This window comes from Rhamphochromis sp. 'chilingali' (genome assembly GCF_963969265.1).
Source record: "Rhamphochromis sp. 'chilingali' genome assembly, chromosome: 3".
NCBI lineage: Eukaryota > Metazoa > Chordata > Actinopteri > Cichliformes > Cichlidae > Rhamphochromis > Rhamphochromis sp. 'chilingali'.
This window is the reverse complement of record NC_137931.1, coordinates 2,727,196-2,747,995: the sequence shown is the minus strand read 5'-3', so window position 1 is coordinate 2,747,995 and position 20,800 is coordinate 2,727,196. Positions and strand designations below refer to the sequence as shown.

At 42.0% G+C, this 20,800-nt stretch overlaps 1 protein-coding gene across 1 annotated transcript; it reads left to right on the top strand.

Moving 5' to 3' along the window:
- Positions 1-280: 280 nt before the first annotated feature.
- On the top strand, positions 281-18,819 carry LOC308393744 (transmembrane protein 47-like; the record flags this gene model as incomplete). Its single annotated transcript, XM_080877699.1, has 3 exons — positions 281-1,073; positions 15,951-16,091; positions 18,641-18,819. The coding sequence occupies exons 1-3, from the start codon at positions 845-847 to the stop codon at positions 18,817-18,819; spliced, it is 549 nt and encodes a 182-aa protein (XP_080733825.1). The 5' UTR covers positions 281-844.
- Positions 18,820-20,800: the final 1,981 nt, after the last annotated feature.

Sequence of the window (20,800 nt, the reverse complement as noted above, 5' to 3'; positions counted from 1 at the left end):
AACCAATGAAACGTCAACAATTATCAGCTTGTTTACTGGGCATTTGACAGCTGAAACTGGCTAACCTGTGTTTTTTGTGATTTTTTTTTTTATATATATCTAAAGATTTAGTGTAAGATTTCTTGAGCCTAACCAGGCTCCTCGTTCACACAGCATGTCTATACCGTAATTAATAGAGGTCTCTCTCTCTCTCTAGGACCCGTATCACCTGCTGATTCCCCCAAGCCTTGACGTCAGCGCTATAAGCGATAGAGATCGCCGGTGTTCTGGGAATCCATCCTACCCGTTGTTTCTACGCATGCGCACAACACGAAATTCAATGGCGAAGCATCCTACCTCTGTGAATATGAGCTAGAAGCATAATTTTACAGCTAGAATTCAGTGGCAATCATCTTACTTTTGTTAATAACAGCTACACACATACCATGCTACCTTTGTGAATGTGACCTACAAGCATACTTTAACGGCTAAAATGAAGTGGCAAACCGTCCTGGCTTTATAATTACGAGCTACAAGCATACTCTGATGGGCAAAGTTAAGTGGCAAACCGTCATACCTACTTATATTTGTGCTGGAATGACCCTGTGACAGCAGAAATGTGCATAAACTACTTACAGTAGGACGTTTTGCCAAAGTAGGACGTTTTGTCAGAACCGGCACTCGGCGGCGGCTGTTCCCACAGGCGCAGCGTCTGGCTGCAGTAACAACACTGCTGGGACTTGCCCGACCGACTTTCGCATTCGACCTCCAAACAGCGTGAGGGACGGATACATCAAAACATTCATAGGACACCCACACACACCCTCCCCTTGTTTCGAGCCCTCTTCGCCTCTCCAGTCCCGCCATGGCGTCTGCTGTACCCGAGACGGAGGGGTCAGCGCGAAGCTCCCCACTGACACCGCTGAAGCTTGTCGGGCTGGTGTGCGTCTTCCTGGCGCTTTGCTTGGACATAGGAGCCGTGATGAGCCCGGCTTGGGTGACTGCCGACGACCAGTACTACCTGTCCTTGTGGGAGTCCTGCTGGAAGCCAGCGAGTAGCGAGAACTGGCAGTGCAGCAGCACGCTGGACTCAGGTAATGAATGGAAGGGGGTATCGATGTTGTTTGGGTTTATGAAAAAATAAATAAATAAAATCACCTGTTTCAGGTAAGATGTTAGAGCGTGGTTATCTTTTCTAATGTGCACTAACAGGAGCTTTGTGTAACAAAGAGCTGTTCGTAATAACAGCGAAAACTGATGCTGAAGCTGATCATAATAAAGGAGTTGTGGTGGAGAATACCCAGATCCTGTCGACTCTAATAGCCAGAGAAAGTTATCATCCTGGCTCGTACTCTGACTGCCCACTGCCATAAGACAGCGTCCCCCTGACACAGCTCGCCAGTCTCTGTCTCTTCTGAGATCTCCAGATGAATTATTGTGAGGGTAAAGTGGATGTCTTATGTACGGTTAGAGCTCACTTCACAATGCGTTTGTAAATGCGATAGCTTAAACGTGATAACTAAGATGTTGTTCAGCACACACGATAGCTGGAACCAACAAGTCAGGGAGCTGTATAAAATTACATTAGACTTAAAACAATAAAGATTAATGATCTGAAACTTACTCGACAACTATTTTTTGATAATCTGAAAATAATATACTATTAAACTGCAAAACACCCACTAGCTTTTTATTCTTTACTGTAAGCATTTGTTTTCTTTGTCTGTTTTTTAGGCAATTAATTTGCGTGATTTCGAAAGTGCCACAGCTGTCACCTGCACTTATGGATGTTGCCACTTGTCAGTTCTAAATGAATTAATTTGTCAACAATATACAAAAAAGGAAGGTGTAGTGGAGGGGAGAAGTGCTGGCTCACAGCTAATGACTTCATCCTATCTCACTCTTTTAATTTTTATCCCCATTCTATAGTTGTTGGGAACGCGTCCTTGTTCTCAGGTCCAGGAGAGGTCTTGCACTTCTTGGCAAGAGAGTATTGGTTGATCATCAATGTTGGATTTGTTTCCAGGGCAACAACAGTTCACACGCATTGTTTTAACTAAATTGAAAGTGGCTGTATTTACAGCCAGTGTGAAAGCAGGAGCTTACTGGGGTATTAAAAAATCTTCAAAATCTTCTGTCGCATAGATACATCTTCCTGGAACCAATCCAGAAGTCTACGCTGCTCTCTCTGTGGGTGGGATGAGATCACGAGTGTGTGTGTGTGATGGATTGTGTGTCTGTCTTTGTGTGACAAAAAATCTGTATGTCAGCGTTTAAATCAGTGTGTGTGTTTTGGGCCAATCAGAAGCTACCATGTTGAGATGACCTATTTCTGGACATTCTCCTCAGAAGCCCAGCTGAATATTTCATGTCACACTCTGATTTCTCTGTAGTTGCATCTCCATTCCATCTCCCCCTGGACCTGGGAACACACACATTCACTTAATGTTTGTGTGAGTGTCTCATCTTTTCTTCACACACACACACACACACACACACACACACACACACACACACACACACACACACACACACACACACACATTCACTCTCAGAGACCTAACCAGTTCTCCTTAATTAGATATCCATTGCGAAGGTTCTGTGTCGTATGAGTATCTTTCCACCACAAATATTGATCTTAAATATACATCACACCCTTTATGTGTCAGTTGCTCTTGCTTTCCCTTGCAGTTTCTCTTTTCTGCTCGTCATTTACAATCACGTTTTAATTTCTTTTCATATTGAAGTAAATCTGAACTCATCATTGGGAAAATGCTTTCTTCGCCTCCTTTGTTCTTGAATATGTAGCTACAGTGGGCAGATTTGCAGCATACTCACTGAGTTGGATGTCGACATTTCACAAAGTTAGCTGAGTTGAATAGTATGATTAAATCTGCCTGATCTACTCAAAAAGAAAAACAGATACAGCATCAAAATCACCTGCCAATGTATGTGTAGGTCCACCTCACCCACACACAGTTCTGTAACCTGGATAAACCTCCTTGTTCTCCTCTGAAACTCAACCTGCATCACTGACATTCAACCATATCTCCTATTGGGCTCCATCTCCTTCATCGCAGCCTTCCCTTCTTTTGGTTGTACCCTTCTCAAGCTCCTTGTGGAGTCCCATCTAATCTGCCGATGCTGTCCACCAGCACCAGCAAAACCCACTTAAGGATCCCATCTCCTCAACACTGGCAGAGGAGATGGGACCCTCCTGTCTCCAGCTAAGCTCCCAGGTGGGCTGTGCTGCTTGCATTTGTCCAGCCTCCCCAGTCAGTAAGCCCACCTTGTGGTTGTGTCTCCACTGCTGGTTTTCACCTTTGCTTCCCTTTTGCTGCCTCCCAGCCAAGTGGGCCCCCTTTTCTCATGTTACGGGAAGTCTTCGCTGCCTCCATCAACAGTTACAAGAGGGACCTCTGGAGAGACCTCTGCTCCGCCTCCAGATTCTCCCCAAAAACAGCTCAGTCTCCACTGCTGGCCTCCTAGCCTGCGCTCAGAACTGGTGATATGTCTTTTATTTACATAAAATACTTTTAATTCAAACATTGATTTGGGTCCAGATTGAAATTTTCTCAAATTTGATGGATGTTTGACAATTATGACACATGGGTTGATACAGTTAGCTGTATCAATAATTGCAGTTGCAATTATAAGCATATCCCTTCTGTCATAGTTTGGTCAGGATTCCCTTGTGTCTTAGTGCAATGCACTAAGTGACCCTTCAAGATAATTTCACAACCTGGAATATGGTCGTAAGCTCTTCAGCAGAACTCCCTCACTGTCTGAGAGAGAGAGAGTGCAAGAGCACATGAAACTGGAAAATGTAGGGGAAGCTCACTGCAAATTGGAAAAGTTTCCCATGTGATCAAGACATCATCAGAAGCACGTTCTGAAAAGTCAAAAACCAAAGTCTAAAAATGGCAGATGCTTTGAGGATTGCTACTGGGTCACATGTTGTCATGAACTTTATTGACTCAGAATTAGCTCTGCAGCTCTTTCTGAATCTGGACCCCTTACCTCATGCCCTGCGTGTCGCCGCCTTGTCAGGACAGTGTCTTCCCGACATTACGCACGTTTCCAAAACCTGGCACACTGTCAGAGATTTGATTTTTGTTTTCCGAGCCACTCAAACACCGCTAGTTTTGGGGCATCCCTGGCTTCAACAACACAACCCACATATCAATTGGCAGAAGGGATGCATCACTGGGTGGGCGGAGGAGTGCCACATGACTTGCCTAAAAACTACCTCCACTTCCAGCTGGGTGGCCTCTCCATCGGAGCCGCCAGCGTCTTCCGACTTAGCCAACGTTCCCTCGGTTTATCATGACCTTGCTGAGGGTTTTCGCAAAGACCTTGCACAGTCACTCCCTCTGCACCATCCTTACGACTGTGCTATTGACCTGCTCCCCGGCGCTCCATTGCCAACCAGTCGTCTCTATAGCCTCTCCCTCCCTGAGCGAGAGGCTATGGAGAAATACATCTATAAATCCCAGATAACACACACCAATTAGTTAAACTGCAGGAATGTCTTAAAGACATAAAGACCTGGATGGCCGCTAACTTTCTGCTTCTTAATTCATATAAAACTGAGGTTATTGTACTCGGCCCTGAAAATCTTAGAAATATGGTATCTAACAAATATGTAAGACTTTCTTACATTTCTTTCTTCCATTTGTGCAACATCTCTAAAGTTAGAAATATCCTGTCTCAGAGTGACGCTGAAAAACTAGTTCATGCATTTATTACTTCCAGGCTGGACGACTGCAATTCATTATTATCAGGAAGTCCTAGAAACTCCCTGAAAAGCCTTCAGCTAATCCAAAATGCTGCAGCAAGAGTCCTGACAGGGACTAGAAAGAGAGAGCAGATTTCTCCAGTATTGGCTTCCCTTCATTGGGATTCGGGAGACAGACACTATCTCTACTTTTAAGTAGGGCTGGGTATCGCCACTGATTTTTAGAATCGATTCGATTCCGATTCACAAGGTCCCGAATCAATTCGATCCACAATTCAATTCGATTCGATTTGAATCGGGGAAATTTTGCCTCAGACAGTCAGAAATATTATAATTCTGATTACATATCAGTACATTTCCATATTTTATATATCTATAAAAAGAAAGCTGACATTTGCGAGACTTTATCAAAGGTGTAAGCAACACAGCAAATGCCTTTGTGTAGCTGAGGATAAAACACAGAAAAACGTGAAGGAGATTTTCCTGGCCTGGGATTTTATACAAATATTCTGCAGTAGATCAAAAACGAAAGAAAACCATTACCGTAATCAACATATGAACATTAGCTGATGCTGCTGAAGTGAAGCAGAGCAAAGTTGCAGAGGCTTTATTAGAGACACAGCCAAGTGTTTTGCAGTTTTGCGTAATTTTAAAAAGTTTAAATTTGTTCAGCAGCCTATTGAATGGTAGAAATGAGGCTTTCTTTTCAGAAGTAAGTAAAAGGAAAAAAACAGCGGCCGACAGCGCTGTAAACAACAGAAGACTTGTGCATAATAAGCAAACAAATAATGCAGAAAACTGATTTTTAGACGGGAAACTGTTCTTGAGGTACAGAGAGAGAGAGAGGGAGAGACCCCGAGCTCTGCATGAAGTGTGATTTTATCCTGGTGGAAGCAAAACAGCAAAAGTCAGAGGGAATTCACGACGATGTCTATGTGAAGCGTAGTTTGGATCTTCTTTTGCTGCTGGTTCAGTCAATATTGTTTGGAGAGAGATAAAACTAACAGCTTCAGAATCGGCGCAAAAAGGACAGAAACACAAAGTGCAGACACACCGAAACATCAGAATCAGCGGTTCTGCTGGAGGTTTCTTCCTGTTAAAAGGGAGTTTTTCCTTCCCACTGTCACCAAAGTGCTTGCTCATAGGGGGTCATATGATTGGTGGGTTTTTCTCTGTACATGTCCAATATAAAGCGCCTTTAGGCGACTGCTGTTGTGATTTGGCGCTATATAAATAAAATTGAATTGAACTGAATTATATACCTAATGTATACAAAATAGCAGAACTTGAGCCTAGATTACTATAGTCACTTAATTGTAGTGATTTAATTGGAAATCAGATTTGTCTTGTTTCACAATAAGTCAGTGTGAAGACGTAAAACCTTGTATAAATGCTGTCTGGCTCTTTGTTGTGTTATATTTTCCTTTGCTTCATCATTACTGTCCTTTCCTCCCTAAAGGATTTAGCGATACATTTCTAATGTTAATCATTACCCCTTTGTAGTTTTACCATTCTTCCCTTCCCTCACCCCTCCCATCTCCATTTCTCTGTTCTGTTTTCTCGTGGGTCAAACTTCTCTAGTATTTCCTTCACACCCTTCTCTCTTTCCCCTTCCACTCTCCTTCTTCAGCTCCATCTCTGCTCTCAGTGAGCCCCCCAGAGACGCCTGTTCTATTTGTAGTGGCTGAATGAAGAATGGGAAATGATGTGGCATACAGCTCTATGGCAGACAGACAGTGAATCCACCACCTAAAACCCCAACTACCATAGTCAACACATCTACACACACACACACACACACACACACACACACACACACACACACACACACACACACACACACACACACTCTGGGAGTATGTTAGGAAAAGGCATTTGCACGGTCCGAAAACACACTCGAGCTTTGTGTGGTGTCATAAATGACACAAAGATGGGGGGGTGGAGGAATGCTAGCGGCTGAAGGCTAAAATCTCTCTCCCTCTCGCTCTCTCATTCATATATATTGTTCTGCCTTTTATAAGGTAAACTGGTTATTACGGTTGTAAACTGCCCTAGAGCTCCCTCTAGTGGCTGCTTTGTAATATAGGTTTGACTACTTTGGGAAAGGAAAAATGAGACCGTGAAAAATTCAAAGATGGCAGAAAGTGATGCAGAAATGTTATTGTTCTAAGCTGATACAGACCTTAAAATGTTTATGCCTTGGACAACATATGTCTGTAAGTATGAGTGACGATAAAATAATTATTATCTTTTGTTTTGTGTAAAATGGTACGATAATTTGTACATTTGAAAGTTTTATCTTGTTAGCTTGCAGTAAGAGTGTAACAAGCTAGTTTATACACACACCCAGCACGCCCCTGCGGGCGGTTTATTGTGTATCTGGAATGAATTTTAGGTCTCTACGTCCATCCCATGGGGAATGGGAGCAAAAACAAAAGTGTTGCGTTTATATTTTTGTTCAGTGTGTATATGTGTATGTATATATATATATATATATATATATATATATATATATATATATATATATATATATATATATATATATATATACATATATCTATCTATAAACAAAAAAAAAACCACCCAGCACGCCCCTGCAGGCGGTTTATCCTTCAAGCTCGGGTCCTCTACCAGAGGCCTGGGAGCTTGAGGGTCCTGCGCAGTATCTTAGCTGTTCCCAGGACTGCGCTCTTCTGGACAGAGATCTCCGATGTTGTTCCCGGGATCTGCTGGAGCCACTCGCCTAGCTTGGGAGTCACCGCACCTAGTGCTCCGATTACCATGGGGACCACCGTTACCTTCACCCTCCACATCCTCTCGAGCTCTTCTCTGAGCCCTTGGTATTTCTCCAGCTTCTCGTGTTCCTTCTTCCTGATATTGCTGTCATTCGGAACCACTACATCGATCACTACGGCCGTCTTCTTCTGTTTGTCTACCACCACTATGTCCGGTTGGTTAGCCACCACCATTTTGTCCGTCTGTATCTGGTTATGGCGTTCCATGTATGCCTTGCCTGCTAGCATCTTGCACCCTGCTGTTATGTGCTGGATTGTCTCTGGGGCATCTTTACACAGCCTGCACCTGGGGTCTTGCCTGGTGTGATAGACCCCAGCCTCTATGGATCTTGTGCTCAGAGCTTGTTCTTGTGCTGCCATGATTAGTGCCTCTGTGCTGTCTTTCAGTCCAGCTTTGTCCAGCCACTATTAGGATTTCTGGATATCAGCCACCTCCTCTATCTGCTGGTGGTACATACCGTGCAGGGGCCTGTCCTTCCATGATGGTTCCTCGTCCCCCTCTTTCTTGGGTTTCTGCTGCCGGAGGTATTCACTGAGCACTCGGTCAGTTGGGGCCATCTTCCCAATGTATTCTTGGATGTTCCTTGTCTCATCCTGGACTGTGGTGCTGACACTCATCAGTCCCCGGCCCCCTTCCTTCCGCTTAGCGTACAGCCTCAGGGTGCTGGACTTGGGGTGAAACCCTCCATGCATGGTAAGGAGCTTTCTTGTCTCGATGTCAGTGGCTTCTATCTCCTCCTTTGGCCAGCCTATTACCCCAGCAGGGTACCTGATCACGGGCAGGGCGTACGTGTTGATGGCCCGGATCTTGTTCTTACCGCTCAGCTGACTACTCAGGACTTGCCTGACCCTCTGCAGGTACTTGGTGGTTGCAGCTTTTCTAGCGGCCTCTTCATGGTTCCCATTCGCCTGCGGGATCCCCAGGTACTTGTAACTGTCCTCTATGTCTCCAATGTTGCCTTCTGGTAGTTCAATCCCCTCAGTTCTGACTACCTTCCCTCTCTTTGTTACCATCCGACTACACTTCTCCAGTCCGAACGACATTCCAATGTCATTGCTGTATAGCCTGGTAGTGTGGATCAGTGAATCGTCATCCATGTACAGGAGGTGGCTGACAACTGCTCCGTTCCGTAGTCGGTATCCGTAGCCAGTCTTGTTAATGATCTCACTGAGGGGGTTCAGGCCTATGCAGAACAGCAGTGGGGACAGAGCATCTCCTTGGTAGATCCCGCACTTGATGGTGACTTGTGCTATGGGCTTGGAGTTGGCCTCTAGTGTTGTACGCCACATCCCCATTGAGTTCCTGATGAAGGCTCTCAGGGTCCTGTTGATCTTGTACAATTCTAGGCATTCCAGTATCCAGCTGTGGGGCATTGAGTCATAGGCCTTCTTGTAATCAATCCAGGCAGTGCACAGGACAGGTACAAAGTTTGGGATGAAACTGCAGCAATAACCAAAAACAACCTCACCTCTTTTATGGCCTTAGGACATAGGCAGGATGTGATGCCTGTTGTCTTCTACACGTGGGGGCGCACCTGCCCGCCTTTCACGTGGTACCCCAGATTCTGTACCTCACTCTGTCCAAGCGCATACTTCTTCGGGTTGGCCATAAGCCCCGGCTGCCTCAGGGACTCCGGGACCCGCTGCATATGCTCTGCCCAGCTGTCCAGGAGAAAACACATTCGCAAAACGCTATTAAAAAGTGGCAACATCCACTCTCTGGGCTTGTGTGAGATTGTCATCGCAATGGAGGAAAGCGGAGGAGGTGGAATTAGCACCTCTGTCCCCAACTCATCTCTCTCCTTCACCAAGCTCACCATAGAAGTGGTTTCACCTTCTCTCCATGCTCTTAGGAGGTTGAGGTGATATATCTGTGTAACCAGTAGGGATGGGTATCGAAAACCGGTTCTTGTTGAGAACCGGTTCCCAGTGTTTCAATTCCTTGGAATCGTTTGCCATTTTTGCAAACGATTCCCTTATCGATTCCAGTCGCCCCGAATGACGTCACCACGTTGCGGAGCGTCATTTACCTGGCAGGAAACACGGCGCCTAAGCGGCTCAAACGCTCAAAAGTTTGATTATACTTTATGAGAACCGATGACAACAGGGCAACTTGCAAAGTAGATATTTCATTTAAGGGAGGAAACACTACGAATATGCAAAAGCATTTGCTCACAAAACACGCGATGACACGCGTTTTTAATTCCGCTCCGGACTCGTGACTCTCAACCCAGCAGCAGCGCTAACGTTTGCACGTCCTCTCCCGTTAATGCGGCAGGTAAATAATCAACTAACAGTGCATATTATGTTAGCGCAATCTGCCTTATTACAAAACCTGCTATTACTGTGCGTTGCATTTAGTGACCATGATGAGAGAGACAGACAGAGTCTGGCTGGCGCTCGCTGGCAGTTCTCGCTGCAGTCTACCGGTAGCGTCTCCTTTCAGGCCAGGATAGACTAATGTCACCGAGCAGTGTCTAAGTTTGTGGTCAAAGGCTTGCACCCATTTGCCACAGCAGATGCCCCCGATTTTTGGTAAGTGAATGTGTTTAATTGTGGGCAGGGACATTACTGGATATTCTTGTGTAATTGCTACAGAATAATTTATGTTATACTTTGTTATTGCTACAGAAGAATGTTGCAGCTTTAAGGCAGGGATGACTCCTGGAGTTGCTTTCTCACTGCATATGCTTTATTTCACAATCAGATCGATTCGATAACAAAAACATACAGCAGCTCCTCTCCTACTCCTAGCCCTTCGCTGCGGTGGAAAAAAGACCGACTTCAATCCCCTTCAAGGAACATACGTACAAAATAGTTTTCCTGATACACCAATGGGGCGTTCAATGCCATCTTGTAAATATGAGTACTCTGGCAGAGTAACAGTTCAAATGAAAAATACACCAGAACAAACAAGCAAACAAAAAAAGAAGTGTGGGGTACCTTTGAACCAATGAACAAAGTATAACAATTTATACTTTTTAACATAACCCGACCCCGTCAATATGTGATATGTCTCACAAGAATATTTATTTTATTATTTTACATTTACAATTTTTTTTCCTGGGGACCCTGTGACACCCCATTGAAGAGCCGTAGGCTGGATCGCTCAAGATCTCACTGTTGGGTTTGTAAGGCCATGTTACTCCTAAATTTCTATCTTGTTCAAAGAGAAGATATAAAACAAAGCTCTGAGCTAATCGACCTTAGTGTTCTCCTTTTTAAAAAAAAAAGAAGAAAGAATCGATAAGAGAATCGATAAAGAATCGAATCGTTAAACAGAATCGAAAATGGAATCGGAATCGTTAAAATCTTATCAATACCCATCCCTAGTAACCAGCCCATCAGTTTGAGGGCAGTAGACGCCGGTACAAACAGATTTAAGGCCCAATAATTTATACCATTCTTCTAGTGTGTGAGACATGAACAATGTGCCCTGGTCAGTCAGCATCAGAATTCCTACTCTGGAGCACGATTGGTGCACATCCACCCGGATGCCTGGCCAATAAATTCGGGCCATTATTCATTTCAGAGTTTTATATATCCCATGTGACCAGCCACTGGGTTGTAATGAGCCACCAGGAAAATAATTTTCCGGCAACTTTTCGGCACAAATAACGGTGTGTGTTCTTCCTTTGTGTGAGTGTCGTGTCTGTCCCTAATCAATACAAAAGCGCTGTTTCAGGGCGAACCTTTTGATCATCAGTTTTCATCACTTGGTCAAAGTCTGTGCAGACCATCCCACTGCTCCATGTTTGACAGTTGATACCACATACTGTGAAACCATCCTTTCGCCTACTTGACAGCGTACAAAGATCCTGAGTGCTGAACTGAAGGTTTCAAATTTTGATTTATCAGTCCATAATACCTTCTTCGAGTCTTCAGTAGTGCAATGGGAGTGTTTCATGGCCCAGGCAAACCTCTTTGTCTTATTCTGACATCTTAGCAATGGCTTTCTTGCAGCAACTCTTCCTGTCAAACCTGCAGCTCAAAGTCTTCACTTCACAGTTGAAACTGAGACCTGAACTCTGACCTTGATCAACCTTAAGATCAAGATCAGAGTTCAAGTTTTCTGAAAATCTTGTGAATGCAATAACTTCAGTAGGAATTCAACTAGGATTTTCAAATTTATACCATCAGTGCATCTACTAGGAGGCTGAGGGGTAGCACTGGCAGCCACCAGTGTGTTTGCCTTTAAGGAGTGTGTGTGTGTGTGTGTGTGTGTGTGTGTGTGTGTGTGTGTGTGTGTGTGTGTGTGTGTGTGTGTGTGTGTGTGTGTGTGTGTGTGTGTGTGTGTGTGTGTAAATGAGAGCAAGAAGAAGGCAGTGAATATGCTAATTCCAACAACTGTCTTTTTTTGTAAATATGTAACAGTGAATATGTAAATTACCATGAATATTTGGTCCTTTACAAAAACTATAATTTGTCTCGTGGGTTTTTTCCTTGTTGGCTGTCTCAAAGCTGGTACTGGTGAAGGTCTATCTAGCAACAGAAATCCTTATTAGTATGGTAAGTTTGTTTAAGCCAACAGAAAATATAATTTTAACATTTGTGTGATGTGTCTGTGAAGGTTTGTGTGATGTTTATCCTTAATTGGCAGGAAAAACAATTTATACCCTAATGAGTGAAAATTTTTACTGATTGTGTTTCTTACCTGTGTTTTCTCCGAAGGGTGTTCAGGCCAGAAGAGTCCTTCCTAAATGCCTTTTAAATCTTAGCACCAAGTTGTTGAAGAGGGGTGTAACACGTCTGGCTACTGTTTGACCCAGCACAACACACACAATGGTCATAGCAGTAATTAACTGTGAATCTTTATAGTGCTTATTTCTAGCTGTTGCAGCCACTCTTTCTCTCATCTGCCCAGCTCACTGCAATTGCTCCCGTGCAACTCTCCTCTCTTTCCCAGCGCGCTGATGAAATAGTAGAGGCATGATTCGACAATCAGTGGCAACTGCGCTGGCCAGCCTCCCCTGATCTTGTTGCACCACCCCTCCCCTTCAGCTGAGCCAACCACACCCCACCACATACCCCCATCAACCGACTTTACATTGGAGAGCCATCCAGCCTAGCCTACTGGCCCTAGATGGTCATCACAAAGAAGAAAGGATGAAATAGTTGAATTTGACACTTCAGTCCCCAGGTCATCTTAATCCTTTGCTAAGCTCACCAGAGGAACGGATTCCACCTCTCTCCATGTTTTAAGGAGGCTGAGGTGAAATACTTGTGTGGCTCCACCCCTTCATAGCCAACATCCTCCCCTCGCCATGTAACCACGAAGGTTCACAAGGCACTTTATCTCCCTGTGAAAATGGTCTGAGTTTATCCCCTCTTTTGTATAGTTGCTGCTAACCTTTCTGGACCTGGAGAAGATTTTCACGTGATAACCTTCCTAATGTGTGTAGCTCTGCTCTCAGATGTTTTACTCAGGCTTCACCATCTCATCAGTCTGCTGGTGATGGATGCTGACGTACAAGAGCAAATGGTTCAAGCGTCCCACCGTTATTGCTATCATGTACACATATTATGCATATATTCATTTGTTTGACTATTGATATTGAAACAGGTTTTAATTATGTCGGTGCCGTTGTTGTTCAGTTACTTTTTATTTGCACTGCAGTATGGGACAATAATTAAGAACTACACTTTAGGTATTAGCAGAAGCTCATAGCCAAAGTAAACAGTTATTCTCATTTTTTTACTATTATCTTACCATGTAAATTTCATCTTCCTCCGTCTTTTCTTCACTTCTCCACACCTAGTGCTAGCAGCAGCAGGCTACTGTGACAATGAGGCATGGTTACTAGTTGTTGCTGGTACTACTGTTCACGGTGTAGCAGGCACCTTGTTTTCTCTCAGCTAGCATGTTTTCTCTCAGCTCTCCAGCTTCTTGCCACGTCTTGCACACTAAACGTTTTTTACAAAGTGCATGAGCACTCATCAAAGGTAAGGGAGGGACCAATTGAATTAAGAGATCTGACTGGGCAATTCAGTGCCAGTAATGAAAATGAATGAATGGCCTGCTGTCAGTGCTTGTACAGCTGATGCGCAGGCGACCCATTAACCCAAAAGTGCCTTGGTCCACCAGGAAAATGTATTCAGGGCTGGACTGGTAATCTGGCATACTGGGTGAAGTTATATCCCCATGTACTCCAGTGAACTGGCCCAATTAGGTCCATGCCAATGCACTCAAATCCCACCTCCATTAATGCTAACAGGTACAAAGTTGCTTTCAGAGTGGCACACATATAACATGCATATATCTTTATATCTATATCTATATGTGCATTTTCCCACTTTTTAACAAACTGCTAACAATAGCCTAGTCTTAATTTCATTAAATGTGCTTTCTGTTTTTAAATTTAAAAACACATTTTATTTTTTAGGTTTTATGTTTGTTGCATTCTTTTAGAGACATAAATATGTAATATTGGTTGGGCTTATTTATGATAAAAACAAAAAACGTGAGAATTGTCCAGTCCAATTTTTAGGACATTAAATTATGTACATATGGAAAACAATTTGTACATTTACAATTTATGTAATTATGCACTGTAAGTGTGCTAAAATCAGTCTGTTTAATCAAGAACTATATTAAAAAAATCTGAAGTATATAAAAGCTATGATATTTAAACATTAAAAATAACCTTGTATCAGCCGTATTTACTCACTGGATTTGGTGTTGGAAGTGCGTTTCTTTAATCAACCTTTTACAGTTGTAGATGGTACAATCCTGTCAGTACAGCAATAATAAACTTGTGTTACATGCTCTCCGAGTAAGTGTTCAGAAAATGACACTGTATATCCTGCAAGCTGAAAATAAATATTATATTTATTTTTTGCTTTAAACTGAATTACAGTTGTCACCAAGATCCGTCAGCCTTTTTCTGTTTTCACATTGTCCCATTCTATTTTGTTTTCCTCCCTCTTTCTCCTTTTTCTCATGTTTTATTTCCATATACATTGCATATACATTTTTGGTAGTTCCTTTTTCAACGTGTAAAATAAAGCGAAGAGAATGATATGGTGGCAGTTATTGCAGTTATTACTTATTACACCTAATTCTGGATTTTCTTTGCAAACTCCGATGACCTGGAACATCCGACCAAAAGAAGTCACGCAACACCAACAAAACTTCTCTTTCATTTTCTGTGTCAGGTTCCTTTAAATATATTGTGGCTTCTGTTGCAGAAATTTCACAGACGGATGACAACGTTGACTTTGAACCCCATTATGAAAATAATGAGGCATATCTTGAGTCTTAATAGCACTATTTTGGGTATTGCACTCCCTTGCTATTTTTGCCCTGTTTAGTAAATCTGGCTCTATTGGGGAAGACCCCCAGTCTAATAACCATTTTTAAAGCTGGTAAAAAACTGAAAACATTATAAAATCTATGTTTCAAGATTATTTTTGCAAAAGGTTACTGGCTACAACCAGACCCATTGTTTATTTTCATAAGTATTTTTTTAAACTGGTAGTTTACTTAGTGTGGTTAACTTACAACCAAATGAAAATGCTTACCTTTCTTTTGCAGATGTTTTACTTACTTAGTCATAGTTTGTGCTGCTTTAATGGAGGCCAGTTTAAATATGCCTCCCACGGTGTCTGGAAAAAAGAAAAAGAAATAATATAAACAGAATCTAAATGAAATGACAATCATTAAGTCTGAAGTGGAGTAGGAAGAAATATAATCATCAGTTTAAGATAATGTGTTGTTTATAATAGTGATATGGTGTGTGTGCATGTGTGTGAATTATTTCAGTGTCGTTCAAGCCACAACATATAAATATGGGAAGATTTTTGATAACCTGCCAGCAAAGCTTTTTAGTCCGGGCTTTTTGTGGGCCTAGACATACTAAGTGCACTCTCTGTCTTCATATTGTTCACCACCTCTCGGTCCCCAGATCCTTTGCACTGTACTCATCTCCTGGTCCTCCCCATTCCACCTCCACTTTTCCTTTCACTATCCTCTTTTCCCATCCTGCTGGCAACCCTTTTCATTTTGCCCCCTGTCCTTGTAACGTTATACTAATTTCTGCTTTGTTTCCTTCTTCCTGTATCGGTTTTCCAGTTCCATCTTCTCTTCCGGCTCTCCGTTATTCTTTTCTATTAGTCTCATTCTTGGACACCTTCATAGTAAAATAGTTGTATATTAGTATAATAATATAAAAAGTCCTTCCCCAGTATCCTTTCTTTCATCTCCTAGTCCTTTCCTCTTTGTCGTAGTTCCATTTTCTCTTATGCTTACCTCCTTCTCAGTGTACTGAACTCACTGCTTTTGTGTTAGTTTTACATTAGTTATTTACTTGTGATTGTTTTTTTCCCCAATATAAACAGCATGGTCATAGTTTTACTCTCGCACAGTGAATGCATTTTCTGTTCTTTTACTTACTTTCATCTTACGCTCTCTCCTTTTCTTGTCCACCTTGCCCTTACAGACTGGCAGGTTGCTACGCTGGCACTGTTGCTAGGGGGTGGAGCCCTGGTGCTGATGTCATTCTTGGTTGCTCTGGTTGCTGTGTGCATTGGCACGAGACGGCGGTTCTACGCGCCTGTTGCCTTCATGCTCTTTGCTGCAGGTCAGTATACACAAGAATACTGATGTATATACCTACCTATTGTACATACCTATACATACCTCCAGGAATAATTGGAAAATTTCAATTTTGGGGCATGAAATGCTTGATTTTTCAACGCTAGATTTGCTGCTTGTCAGACATTTTTTTAAGATCTTACTGTGGGTACCAGAGAAATGGGAGAGAGCACTAAAGTGTTATTCGTTCAGAGATGGTTCACAGATTTGTAGAGTCTGTGCAACTTGTTATAATTATGAATGCAGTCAAAGCACTAATGAAAAATGAGTGCTCATGAAATCACTGGAATATGACATCATTATGGATGTGTGTGTTGAAGCGTTGTGTCTCGTCGCACAACTCTACAAACCTGTTCATCTTGATATACAGCCAAAATTGAAGTTGAACAAGTACTCTTTTGCAACAGAGGCAGGACATTGAAATTGCTGATTAATTATAATGATAATCTTCGTGGGGGCAGCTTTACCTTCATCTGGGTGCAGCTCCTATTACTTCATGTGTAACTTTGCGGTGAGAAGTTTAGGTCACGAGAGGCACTGATGTCCAAGGTGTTCAAAATGTCTGTGAGGACATTTAGCTGGTGAGAGTCAAAATGCATCACTTCTACATGACGCTTTCAAAGGGGGATATAGTATTTTTGATTATTTAACACAACATTCTAAATCACACATTTTGTAGGCAAATAACATCAGGAATAGTGTTTAAACAGATTTATCTATTTGTTGTATTTGGCAGAGGGTGCTGTGATGAGCTGCAGCACCTCTAGTACCACTAGACCTTGTGCTGTACTCAAAGATAATCAAAGATATTTTGCTTTAACATTTGACATTGCTAGCTTTTTTATTTTTTAAATACCTCAATGTGAGTAACAAAGGATTCCTTTAAAAGTATGTGTTGATAGGAATGATACTTGATCAAACCAAATTTTGATACTTTTTTTGTAAGTTTTGTAAGATGTAAAAGCAAATTAGTTTTTTTGCAAGACTGCATTTTTACCATTTCTTCACAATGGATTTGAACACAACTGTTTTGGTAATTTAAACCATCCATGCTTCAATTAAATAATCATCAAAAATCATTATATGATGTATAATTTTAGAACCTGGAAAACAGATCAATCATCTGTGGCTACTTGTTATTCGTACTGGTGTTTCCATGATGGGGTGCGGACAGCAGTTTTAAACGAGCCAATACAGAGGCTGAATGTTTTGGGTGAACTATAAAGGGACTCTCAGTGAATAATGGATCACAACTCACACCTCTTTAAGACTTGTTTATTTTATACCACTTGTATTCGTATTTGCATATTTTTGAAATATGCAGCCTGGACTGTTTGATTCAATCATACATAAAAAAAAAAATTGAATCTAAATATCGACTAAATACAAGAAAATTTAGAATGACCAATTTTGAGCTTTTTAAATCAGTTTATTTTTTCAAGTTTTGGGGAAAAACCGGCAAATAAATCAATTTTACACCCACTCCAACTTGATCAGTGTTCTGATTATTCAGTGGAGAAGGTTTCAAAATCGGTTGTTCGGTTGTTAAGCTTAACGTGGGAATGCTTTACAAACATTCAGAGATGAACTTGGGTAAACTTTCTCAGAGATGAAATGTCGGTTTGGTAGCGAGGCTCCAAATGCTCAGCCAGGCCGCCGAGAGGTCTCGCACGCCACAGCTGCTCTATAACGTTACGCATGCTGCCCCAACGTGCTAAGGTTATGAGCTGGGTTACGCCATGTCGCAAGTTTTGTGAGGTGCTTTTATGATATTTAATGGATCGGATTACATTTTTTAAAGATAAAGAGTAAGATTAGCTGGTGCCATAAAGTTCTCCAGATGAGAGTCAAATTTAATGGGTAAATACCCAACTCGAAACATCATGGATGTGTACAATTAGTGTTTTCATAAGACAACAGAAAACAGCCATAACACAGGAGGGAGTAACCTGATCCCAGGCAGGATAATCTGCTCCATTGACTTTTTTTTTCTTTCATAGGGGTCATCTCAATCACTATTTGTCCTGCCCCTCATCCATGATCAGTTTGCCTTGGGTGACTCTAAGGGCAAAAGCCCCAGAAAACACACAAAGCCTCCACCACCTCTCAGGGAGGGACGTTAAAATAATAATAAAGTAAATAAATAAAAAGAAAACTGAAATACTGTCAAATTTTAACCAACACCAATGCACATCAAAGACCTGTAACTCAGATCATTTTTATATTGTAAAGATAAAATTTTGCATGGCTTTATTGGATATGCTACATTTAGACTGACTCTGGGTGATAGCAGGACTTACTAACTGATGTTAATGATCCACAAGACGATGTTTTCTGTTCAAAACTGTCTGCTACAAAGATTGAATTGCTATATCCACTTGAACAATTTCTTTGTGGGATTTTAAATATAACTTTTATCCATTTAATTGTCAATTTGTGCAGTTTGAGACATAAACCTTTTTTTTTTAATTCCAGTTTATTTTCAGCTTTACATGCATGCGTAGAATTTTGCTAAAATCTGTATATCGCATCCAGTTGTACTCCAGGCCTGCAGTTTGGTCCTCTACCCTGTCAAGTTCATCGAGAGTATCAACTTCAGGATCTACCATGAATTTAACTGGGGCTACGGCCTGGCCTGGGGAGGCACCATCTTTTCCTTCGGTGGGGGAATCCTCTACTGCCTCAATCCCAAGAACTATGAGGAATACTACTAGTGCTACCTCATGTCTGGAACCCTCTGGTCACATCTTCAGAGTCTGAGAGGTACATAGGGACTGAATAACATTTCTAATGTTCTGGGAAAGGGGGAGGGAGTGGGTGTCTATTAACAGCTCGATTCCCAAGAACTTTAAAGGGACACATCGGACAGCCAGTAACTGTATTATCACACGTTTTGCATCCAGACAGTGAACCTAGTGGTCTGGAGCTTAAGTTTTTTGCCTCAATCAACACTAGTGTCAGTGCTGACTCTAATGGATATTCAGACTGATAAGCCTCATGTTAGATGGTGCATCTTGGGACAGATGAGGTAGGGGGCTTACAGGTTTATTCCTAAGGCTCGTGATACAGTCTAAGGAGAACTGACAACACTACGGTAACAAAGGACTCAGGTTACCAGTGTTAATACCTCCATTCTGAATTGCAAGAACTGCTATTATGTCTATTAACTTTTCTGTTTGGAAAAGCAGGATGTCAGACTGACACTTTTGCCAGTTACACATGGATGCGCATGCACATACACAGGCATAGGCAGCATATCTTTATATGTAAAGAAACCATCAGAAACCCTCAAGATCATCATCATCGTAAGTGCTTATTTAGGAGCGGTTTTATTTTATTTTTAGAGTTCTGTGAAGCTCTTAAACTTTCACAAGGATGTGAGACATGCTGCAGATGCTAGAGTTGTGCCTCATAACTTTTCATAACACAGATCGATTTGTCTTGTGGGAGAAGGTAAGGAGGGTGGAATAAACTAAAGACATTTGCTCAATATTCTGTTATCAACCCACTTGTCTGTTACTGTGGCAACCCACAGGGTTTGCACATGCAGCTGTCATCATTGATTAGCCATGATTGGAGGTGTGAGATGGGACAGCGCTCGGCTAAATTTCGATTGCCTATCATGCTGCGTTTCTTTGCATTGACATATGGAGCATCCTTTAGTCTTCTTATCTGGCTCATGGCAGTGTCTACAACACACATGAGACACACAGCTCCAGTCTTTCAGTGGCCATGTTGTCATGCACAGCAGCAGTTTGAGAAAATTAGAATGTGTTTTGAATTTAATTATGTTCACACACACACACATTCACATATTACATTTGCATCGTGGGCCGATAGAAAGGAAAAAAGATCAAACCAAACAAACATGATTTTTTTGTCTTCTTGCGAGGAAAATGGTGGTGCGTCCGCCGTCTACAGGAGACATTTCCTTTATTTTTATGGCCCAAAAGGACAAGTGTGTAACAGTAAAATGGCAGAAACAACTTTATACTGCTAGCACATGTTTTGCAAAGCTAGCCGAGATCCCACAGTGATGATGAAGCTGAGTGCATGCTGACCCAGTGGGATTTGTGTTGGTGTGTGGAACTGTGTTGTTGACTGGTAATCATGAGACAATGCATTCCAGCTCATTTTATGGAGTAATGAAAGTACTGTAACAAATGACTTTCTGTGGTGAGGAATTATGTAAAATACTGCATTACTTTTAACAAAATTAACAAGTGATGTTTAATACATTACTTTTTTGAGTAACAACCGCGGCACAATATATCGAACTAATTAAACAATTTGAAGAAATTTGTATTCATCACCCCGGGGCGCCTCTGTCAGTGCGCCCCAGGGTGGGTGTGGCTACAATGTAGCTGCCATCACCAGTGTGTGAATGTGTGTGTGCATGGGTGGATGACTGGATATGTAAAGCGCTTTGGGGTCCTTAGGGACGAGTAAAGCGCTATATAAATACAGGCTATTTACCATTTAATCCTAGCCCTGTCTACAACACATTGTTTTATTTATCAAGTCTTTTACTTCATCTTTTGGAAGATGATAGATTAAAGACATTGGTCCGTATTTTTTAAATAAAATCTCAAAATACGTGAGATCCCTAGCTGCTCTGGCAACCTAAGAAATAAATGGTTAACATTATCAAAATGTGTGTTTTAACCAAAAAGATGATTTTTGACAGGCCCTAAG